Below are 10,289 nucleotides of genomic sequence, written 5' to 3'. Positions count from 1 at the left end.
AGACCAAATGCTACTCTGATCAAGAAGGGCAATTGGACAATGGAAAGACAAGATGGCTACCAGCCCTAAGGATGTGTCATAGCCTTTCCCTTCTAGAGCAAATCCTGAAAGGAGACTTGAAGCGAAATCCATCTATCCAGACAGTTCCCCTTTGTTGCTATCCAACTACTCCCCTCCCCCCAAAAGCAATCAGAAATGAGAGGACCCCAGCTGGCATGTGGAAGGATGCAGCACAGCTTCTCCTGCATGCTGGGGACCTAGTGACATACCCCTGTGATCCATGGTGACTGCTGTGGCAGAGAGAAACCAAAGTCACATCCCAGTTGAAGATCATAGTCGAGCGATTTCTCATTCTTTAACCTTTTCTAAGCCAGCTGTAGTGAAAAGGATACCACCCACAGCTCTCTATTTCCACTCACACACCCACAATCCCTAGGGGTTACCTGAAGAAGAGATTTGGGGTGATGGTTGGTGCTCAGAAGCCAGGCATGTGGGAACTGGATGAATGTGAGTGGTTACTACAGGGGCAGGGAAGTGGTGGCCCACCAAATGCTGTTGGACTCCAACCTCCACCATCCCTGACCCTTGGTCATGCTGGCTGATGCGACCTGAAGCCCAACAATATCAGGAGGGCCACAAGTTCTCCACCCCTGGTTACTGAATTGGCCCTAAAATGAAATTTTAAGACAGGCTTAGAGGTTGCTGCTTGGGTAAAATTACTGTGTAATTCCAAGGGAAGGGGGAGGGGAGACTATACAACTAATTTATTGGGTGATGGAATTTTTGTGCATCCCTAAGATTCTGCTGAGACTTTATAATGAAAATTGGAGATTCCAAGTCAGGTAAAGAAAATATCTGATGAGTTTCAGCAGCAGAAAAAGACAACCACAAACAAATAACTTCAATAAAGTTAGCAAAAGTTCTCAAAAATGGTTTGCACATCCAAGAGGCGGCAGGGGAAGTTGAGAGGACCAGAACACACACACACACAGACACCCCCCCCAAATGGTGGCCGCCTATAACTTCAACCATGTGGCTACATCCATGTGGGGAACCAGACATCTGGGAAACTGGCCAAGTGGTGACCCCAGCCTCCTTGTTCCCCTCTTGGCTTTAGACAAATTCATGGAGGATAAGGCTATTAACAGCTCCTAGCCACAATGGCTGTATTCTATCTTTGCTTTTGGAGGGCATATCCCTCTGAATACCAGCTGCTGGGAATCACAAGTGGGGAAAGTTGCTGTTGCACTTGGGCTCTGCTCATGGGCTTTCTGATGAGGCATCTGGTTGTCCACTGTGAGAACAGGATGCTGGACTGAATGGCCCTTTTGGCCTGATCCAGAAGGGCTCTTTTATGCTATCTTCTACCTGTGTGTGTTTGTATATGGGGACTGTCCTTGCCCCAGTGGAGAAACCAGGAGAGGGGTGAGATGCTCATGGGAAGCTGACATCTCTGCCACTATCATGTGCACAGAGAAAGGGATGGGTGGGAGACAGCCTTGTTGCAAAGGTGATGGGGATGTCTGGAGGGATATGGGCAACGGACATAGGAAGCTGTCCACTCTGACTGGCAGAAGCTCTCCAGGGTTTCAGACAAGGGTCTCACTCAGTCCTACCTGGAGATTGAACCTGGGACCTTCTGCATGCAAAGCAGATTGTCCACTACTGAGCCATGGATGCAGCTGGGCAATGCTCTAAAAGGCAGAGGAAAGAGAGGCATAGGAAGATCCCCTTGCCATTCTATCATGAACCACTCAGACGTCAAGGAGAAAGGCAAAGGGTGTGTGAGTGCCAACCAGCTTCCCTCAAAGATGGCTTCCACGCACCACATTGACCAAGGACTGGTCCAGCTACTACAAGCAGACTGATTTCTGGGGTATCAGAAGGCAGAGGAAGCCTGAGAGCAATACACATTTCTGCCAGTTTCCCTCCACCCTGGCCCTCACATTCTCCGAGTTGTATATAACTTCTGATGATGGTCCAGAGGAATGTGCAGAGTAGGACCTGCTGTTGGGAGCTTATTGTAGGCTTCCAAACGAGAAAGAGATCCAGCCATTTCAGCTTCCTTATTTTAAAATTCTTTATTTATAAAAAGTACATTTCTTTCCACAGTTGAACCACTATTTCTCTCTGTTTTAAAATTTTATACAAGGAAAAGAGGGTGAAGCAATCGCTCCCTCCAAATGAAAACCCCCCAGTTCTCCCCAAACAAACACAAAAGAAAGTTATTACAATGAATGGGAAAAATAAAAATAAAAAATCATAAAAACAATTTCAGTCCATTATTCATTATATTCTTTTATCTCTCTCTCTTTACAAAAAGCACAACACAGATTACCAAAAAAAACGTAGATTTTTTGAATGTTGTATTTATTTATCTTATGTCACAATGATCATTATAGCAGGGTGGTGGGAGGGAGAAGGGAGACAGGGTGTGGATACAGTCACTGGAGTGGACGAAAACACTTTGAATAATTAAAAAAATAAAAAGGAAAATAAATCCAGGCTTTCATCTGGTGTGCAATCAATCCCCACTGATATCTATTTACACCGGTTTGAGTATCTTACCCTAGAGAGCCATTCCATTTGCTTTCAAGACAAGGACCCATGGAATGTTCTAGCAAACAGAATATCCCCCTCCCCATTTAGCACCATGTACACAAAATTCACACCCTTGTACTTTTGGCTAATGAATCCACCGTAAGTAACACATCTGGATTCCAGTAGGGGACACGGACAGCAGGGTTTAAACCAGGATCTGAAGCTGCAGCGTTTCCTACGGGGCTATCTTGGGATCGGGTACGCTCAGGCCTCAGAGCCCTCTTCAGATGGGCAAAGAAACCAGGGCACGCAACATGGCTCCCAGTGACTGGCAAGCAGTCTGAAGCATCAGGATGACGAGCCCTGGTTCAAATCAATACCAGGAGCTTAGCCTTTTCTGTTTTTGCAAGGTCAGCAGTGATATGTTTGGCTTGCTGTGCTCCACTGTTCAGTTAAAGCCACTGAGCTCAGCTGGAAGGTTCGATATTTGGGTACGGCTGCCCACCGGGCTAGCCTGGCTGTTCCAATTGCAATCACCAACGTGGATTTAGAATCCCAGCTGTTTTCCTGGCACAATTCACAGCACAGCCCCATTGCCTCCCCACATGTTCTAGCAGACAATCTTTTGCTCAATCATTCTTTTCTTTTTAATGATTTACAAAATCCCTTTGCTAAGTCTCCAGGCAATTCTACCCAAACAATGAACATCACCCCATCTCTCCCCCCTTAAAAACCTTAATGGCTTCCTCATTCCCGGTGTGCGTCTTGCTTTGCAATCAATCCTTCCCCAACATTTGTGTCTGTTTTCCTACAGGAAACCTTTTGTGTTTTTCTTTCTCTTAAACTGGTTGAATAAAAATGATTCAAAAGGAGGAAAGAAAATCGGTCCCATAATTAAATAAGGGAAATCAAATCACCACGATAAATTGTGATGGGTGATCCCAGACATAAATCCCGCCAGGAAAGCACCTGCCCCATTTTGTTTCAATTGGATTCCATTTGGTCTACAATATAGACCCTTTTCTGATTGCTGGGTGCCCAGAAAGAGAGGTGGTGGGGATGAACTTGTGCCCAGAAATTTCTCTCCCCCGCCCCCAATCTTTGAGACTGATTTCACATTCATCAAGTTGGGCAAGCACCATTTACCTTCTTGGAAAAGGAAAGGGGTCAAGAAAATGTGGAGGTTGGCTGTAGCAATAGCTGTTAGCCAAAAAAGGTATATGAACCCTTCATGTCAAGAGGCAGTCTACTCCTGAGAACCACAAGTTGGAGATAGACAACAGGAGAGGGCTCTTGCATTCATACAATGCCTGTGCACTTTCTGGTGCCATACGACTATTCTGTGTTGGAGACAGGATGTTGGTCTCCAGCAATCTGGTGCCCTCTGGATGTTTCAGGACTACAACTCCCATCTTCCCTGACCACTGGGCATGCTGGCAGTTGGAGTCCAACATAATCTAGAGGGCACTAGGTTGGGGAAGGCTGGTCAGGATGCACAGAGCCAGATGCTGCATCTCTGGTTAAAAAGGTTTTGGAGGTTGCTGAAGCACAAGAAAGCCCTGCAAAGCTATTTGATTGGCAGTTACTCTCGAAAAGTGGGTGCAAATTGTGAGCCATGGGGCCTCTACCGCATCACCTTCAAGTCTCTGGAAGAAACAGCAACTAGTCTGTCGTCATCCTAGAAGGTGTGTCCAAGTCGTGCCACAGTCTGTAGGTGCCCCCATCTCATCCCAAATGGCACCTCAACATCTAAAGTCTGGAGAGCCCGATACAGCATGCAGCACCCTGAGGAGTACAACAGGAGTGAGGAACTGCCAGCCTACGGGCCGGATGTGGCCCCTGGGGCCTCCCTACCTAGCCTGTAGGGTCGTCCCATCTGGTAAGCAGCCTCAGAACCAGCTGGTCGATGAAGTGGAAGCCAAAGGGGCAGGTGGGCAGAGAACAGAGAGTGGGAGAAGCACTAGACAGGGACATTGGGGGGAGGGTCAGAATGGGCTTGGAGAGACTTATAAACAAGGACAGAATCTGGCCCATGCCTGACATGGGAGCACTTATAGCGGAGCCACAGGCAACCAATACATTGGGTGGGTGGATGGATATATGCTGGAACCTAGAAGAAGAATCTAACTATAGCTGAACTGATGGGTTTGAATTAATGGGCAGGGGCAGGAACATTTTCCCAAATTGCCACAGCCCTTTCCTTTTGTCGCTGCCATTTATTTTGCTGTAGATACAGCACTGATTCCCATATGTATGTTAAGAGTGAGGTAAGGAAACATTGCCCTTACTTTGAACTGGCTTCAGAGCTATGATATATGGGCATCATTCCGAAGCCAGAGTGAGGGTAAACCTTCCTTCCTCACTCTAAAGGGGCTTCTGGGAGAGTAAAAATGATGACTGCCATGCTTTCATTTCCTTTTTGCCCACTTTCATGTCTCCACTGAGAATAGGCACTTTTGTGCCGCATGAATGGGTGGCCAAAACTAATAGGGCCTTTTTGGCTCAGTCCTACCATTTTTGGTAGCCTCACCAGAAAAAGCAGTGGCACCCAATCAGCCCATGTTCTAAGGGTGATTCCTGACAAAGGCAGAAAGAGGTGAGTCAAGAGCTGAAAAAGTATTTTCTTCTCTCTCATCCTCTTGCTTTTTTAATTTATATAATTATTCAAATTGCCACCAAACTTTGAAAAATGTGAAATTTGCACAGGTTTGGCGTGTGTATCCTGTTCAGATAAAACATCCACAGAAATGATCAAATGTAGCCTAAAGCGGTTTCAGAAGGATTGCTGAATATTTCTCAGATGGAGGTGCTAACGAATCTTGCCTAAAGCAAAATTCAAAGTCAGCAAGGAGGCCTGGACACATGCACAATGGCTGAGGGAATTTCAAAGGACACAAGCATTCCTAAGACTAGTCGTGGTTCTTTTTTGGGGGGGGGCAGGAAGCAGAAATCCTGTATCTCTACAAAACCATCTTGTATCCCTCTGCGGGTCTACTGCAGTCCTTCTCAACCTTTGTGTCCCTAGACGTCGTTGCACTACAACCCCCATAATCTCCAGCCAGCATAGCCAATGGTCTGGAGTGATGGGAAATGGAGTCCAAAGTTGGGGAAGGCCGTGGGTTCTGCGCATGAAGAACAGGAGTCTCCTGACACGGATCTGAAACCTACAGCAACAGCAAAGACGGATGCTTCTATCACATCAGAGGCCTGCACAGACAAAAGCCTTGATCCATATTTTTTTTGCAAGCATCTTATTTCACGCTATAGATTAACTGTGAACCATTTAGCCTTGCTAATTAGGGTCCCGCAAGGGTCTCACATCCAATTCAGGGCTGCTTAATTCAAGTTGAGTTTCCTACACAGATTATCAATGCTGTGTAAGTAGCTATGTTGCACATGCCCTGTTATGTGTGCTGAATGCACGTGCGTCTCTTCCGCCTTCCAAACACAGCAGGGAGGCTCCAGTTGGGTGTCACTGTATGTGGAGTTTTCTCTATGGAAGTGATATCTATTGCGACCTGGGAGACCTGCTCCTTTCAGCAGGCAGGGGTAGGAAAGGCAGTGTGTGTGAAAGGAATGGGGTGGGGGAGATCAGGCAGAAGAAGACTTCACTGCTTTGTCTCCCAGTTCCACGGCAGATTGAAAAGAACAAGGAAATCTCTGGGTTAAGACTTGCCAGCCCTGCAGAAGTCTATACAAGAAATTTGTCATGGGTTTTGTACTCCAAATTGACTTATTGCACTGGCAATTGCTCATATGGAGAGAGGCTACTCTTCCCTTGTCATAGGGAGGATGGATGCTCACATGGAGAGAGGCTACTCTTCCCTTGTCATAGGGAGGATAGAGCTATCAATGGTTTTAGTCATAATGGGTATATGGAACTTCCAGGTTCAGAAACAGTACATCTTAGTCCCGCTTAACTACCATAGCTTCATCCCAGAGTATCCTGGGAACTGTAGTTTCAACTGTGTTGAACATTCTCTAGTTTTCCTTGTTGAACTACATTTCCCAGGGTTCTCTGGGGAGAGGGGATGAGTGTTGAAGCCTGTGAAGTAGACACCTCCAAGAGAAATCCAGCAAATGCAGCCTTTCCCTTTGCTACAGCCTTTGGCAAACTGTTCCCAGAAGTTATATTTAGATCATGACTTGGGTTTTGTGCTTGAAACCTTTCTCATTTTCTCTTGCAAGATGCCAGCTGTTTAGGTGATCTTTCTGTGCATCCTACATGGCCACAGCAGAAAATCTGAACTGCGTGGAGGAACATTTAGGATCTTGGATGTATCACATGTCATTAAAAGAAAACACTGCAGAATGCACACCGAATGTGCAGACTGGGGTGTGTGCAAGCTTCACCTCTGATCTATGCATATTCAGTATCCATGGATATTGAATGCTGGAGAAAGGCTCATGTTCCCAGATCTCATTGTTGCCTGCAAAAATGTCTCCCTGTCTTGCCTCTATTCCTCACCCCATCCTTGCAAAAACAAATGATGCCCCCCCCCCAGCTCCAAATCCAAATTACTTGAAAGCTTGTCTCCCAGAAGTAGGAGAAAATGATGCAAATCCAGGCGTATCAATGCAAGCAGGTGTGTCATTTATTTGGGTTGCAGAACTTTGGCTTCCCAAACACAACTTTGGCATCCATTTTCCCTGCAGCACACATGTCCTGCTTCCGCTTTCCCTACTTCCTCCAGATGTGCTGGGGCAGGAGGGCATCTTTCGTCCCCATCCTGCCCTGAAAGATGTTGCATGCAAGAAGTCCCCTGCGTTTGGTCCGAGCTGCCTCCAAATATCAAAGGGAACATAGAGGGAGTGATGTGCAGAGAAATTCTTGCAAGGGCAGCTGCAAAATGTTACCTCCCCCTCAGCAAGGTCATTCGTGGCAAGGGCTGCTGGCTGTAGTCAACCTGGTCCCCCCAATTTAAAGGTATACCATCAGCACGGCCACTTCCATTTTCCCCTGGCGACGATGAGTATGCATGCAGGGCCATCCGGGGAAGTCATGGAATCATAGAATAGTAGAGTTGGAAGGGGCCTACAAGGCCATCTAGTCCAACCCCCTGCTCAATGCCGGAATCCAAATCAAAGTCAACGGATCTTGCCGAGGAGGTAACATCTTGTACCATCCGGCCCTTGGGACATTTTCTTGGTCTCTTGCAGAGCTGCCCTTGAGTAAGCCAGAACAGCACAGGACCTTAGAAAGCTGCCTTATACGGAAGCAGACCACCGGCAGAGAGTTTCAGGAAGGGGTCTCTCTCAGTCCCACCTGGAGATGCTGGAGGTTGGACTGGGGGTCTTCTATGTGCAAAGCACGTGCTCTGCCACTCTGCTACGGCCCATCGCCTGCAGTCTTCAAATAATGAACAGTGAGCATGTTGGAAACGAATCCCCCCCCAAAAACTTCTTCGCTGATATACAAACATTGGGAGGAGCCGGAGGTTGGCAGGAAGTAACAGACAGAGTCACGGGGTATGTTGGGGCCAGGAGGAAATTTGGCCCTGCAAGGGCGGCCTTGTTGAACCCTTCCTCATTTATACATGTGGAGGGGGTAAGCAAACTTTGACAACACGCAACTATTATTATTATTATTGTTTTGCATACGTACCGAAAGCTTCATGAGGCATGCTCACCATGGTGGAACATAAGGAAGCCAAGTCAGACCACAGGTGCATCTACCTCAGCACTGTTGACACTGACTGGCAGGGGCTCTCAGGGGTTTCAGGCAGGGCTCTCCCCCAGCATGACCTGGAGATGCCACTGGGGATTCAACCTGGGGCCTTCTGCATGCAGAACAGTTGCTCAGCCACTGAGCTATGGTCCTCTGATGTTACCCCCTCTGATTTAAAATCATAATGAATTTAAAAAAAATAACCCAAAGCACAACGCAGGAGGAAGATTGCTAAGTTTGCCCTCCCGGATAGCATGCATTTTCTTGGTTTTTTACTTTCATCGTTGTTCTTTTGATGATAAAGTCATTTATTATGTTGAAATAAAATAAAAAAAGGAAGGTGGACGTTGCCTTCCCACCACAAGTGCATCATGGGAAATGGCAAGAGAAGCTCAAAGGAATATACAGAGATGCAGGCCTGGTGGAGGGTGGCAATGCCTTCACCACCTAGCCGTGCTTTTGTGCTTTCTGTCTCTGTGCCCCCCCCACCTCCAAAGTTTGTTGGTGTGCGTTTTTGGTCCCCTCCCTGGCACAACGTTAAGACAACATACAAATTCTAGTGTGTGTGTGTGTGTTTGTTTTTTTGAGGGATGGGGCAAGTGAGCTTTGGGAAGGAAAACCCAAAGATTGACAAAGAGACATCTTAAGACTACAAACAGAGGGTTTTTTTTTTTTGCTATACTCTACGAGGGAGGGGGCAGTAGTCATTAAAAGGAAAGGAATATTAACACCAAAGCCACTTATCAATACAAACAACACTTGAGGGAACAGAAATCAGTTGGAGAACTTCAGGGAGGGGGGCGGGGAAGGAGAAACATTCCCCCTCCCTGCTCCTCCCGGCAACAAAAGCAAAAATTGGTAAGCCAAATCCCCCCCCCACTCGCCTGTCCTGGTTCCCTCTGGACCAGTAGCAGTTCTTCCATTCTTTTTTTTGAAACAAGAACAACAAAAAGTCTCTGTCACGCTGTGCCCCCCCTCCCAGGCCTATATGTGCGTGTGTTTGCATGGGCGCGTGTGTGGGAGAACACGCGGGGCTGTGCATGGCAGGCAGTCGCAGCCCTGGGGCTCGGAGGCAGCACGTGGCGAGTGCGAGGAGGCAAGTACAAGGGGGTGGGGTGGGTGCAGCAAGCTAAACATACCACTCTTTTTTGGAAATAAAAGACCCGTCATTCTGAGAGACCATGTTATCTGCTATGTCCAGTTGCTCGGGGTCGTATTGGAAGCCGAGTGTCCTTTCATCGTAGGCCTCAGTGTGGGCCTCGCCCTCGTCCACCGTGAAGTAAGGCCTCTTGGAGTCGTCTTCGTACTTGCCCCCTCCCAGCTTGCGCTCCCCTCCGGTGCCATCGTCCTCTTCGTCCTCGTAGCCGCGGCCCCCCATCGGGCTGGGCTTCTTCTCGTCGTCCGAGTCGTCCGGGTACTGGAGGTTCTGTGCCATGGGCGGGTGGTGCTGGGGGATGCCGGCCTTGCTGTACCCATTGCCGTAGACATGCTTCTTGGTGCTGTAGTCGCCCTTGAAGGTGTGGCGCCGATGACGGAGCACGACAAAAAGGACCACAGCCACCACCACGACCAACGAGACGCCGCCCACCACGCCCCCAATCACGGCAGTAGGGATGGTCGACTGCGCCACGGATGTGCCCGGTGGAGACGGGGTGTAGGGGAATTCTGGGTAGGAAAAGACAGATGGAAGGGGGAACAAGCGTCAGTCTGTGAGGAACTGCCACATCATGCTTTAAGAATTAAAAAATTGGGGAGGGGGAAATGAGGAGGAGGGAAAAGTCAGGGGAGGGGAAGTGACTATCTGCAGAAGCCTCGACACAGCGCGTCAGATAAGGCGCGCCATTGCGCACAGTCCGCTGCCATGAGCCCCCAACCAGCACAAGCAAACTGGCATCATGCATCAGCCCAGGACACCCCATTTCTGTGGTTCTCTCTCAGCACCACAGGCCTGGGATGCTGAGTGCATGCATCTCTCCCCCGACATCTCCAGGTACTGGGGACTAGCCCTGAAGCAAATTCACTCCTCAGACTTCCCTTCATTTCCCTCCTCTCCCTGCAAATGTTCCTACCCGATTTCCCC

General features: G+C 48.2%; 1 protein-coding gene across 2 annotated transcripts in view; it reads right to left on the bottom strand.

Moving 5' to 3' along the window:
• Positions 1–2,107: 2,107 nt before the first annotated feature.
• NECTIN1 (nectin cell adhesion molecule 1) overlaps positions 2,108–10,289 on the bottom strand; it is a 156,886-nt gene continuing 148,704 nt past the window's right edge. For both annotated transcript variants that reach the window (XM_061592785.1, XM_061592786.1), the window contains one exon: positions 2,108–9,874. In XM_061592785.1, coding sequence (XP_061448769.1) covers positions 9,339–9,874 — 536 coding nt within the window. In that variant the 3' untranslated portion in view covers positions 2,108–9,338. The remainder of the gene's footprint in view (positions 9,875–10,289) is intronic.

The sequence above is a fragment of the Rhineura floridana genome, chromosome 12, assembly GCF_030035675.1.
Source record: "Rhineura floridana isolate rRhiFlo1 chromosome 12, rRhiFlo1.hap2, whole genome shotgun sequence".
Taxonomy (NCBI): domain Eukaryota; kingdom Metazoa; phylum Chordata; class Lepidosauria; order Squamata; family Rhineuridae; genus Rhineura; species Rhineura floridana.
This window is presented reverse-complemented; position numbering and strand designations above follow the sequence as displayed.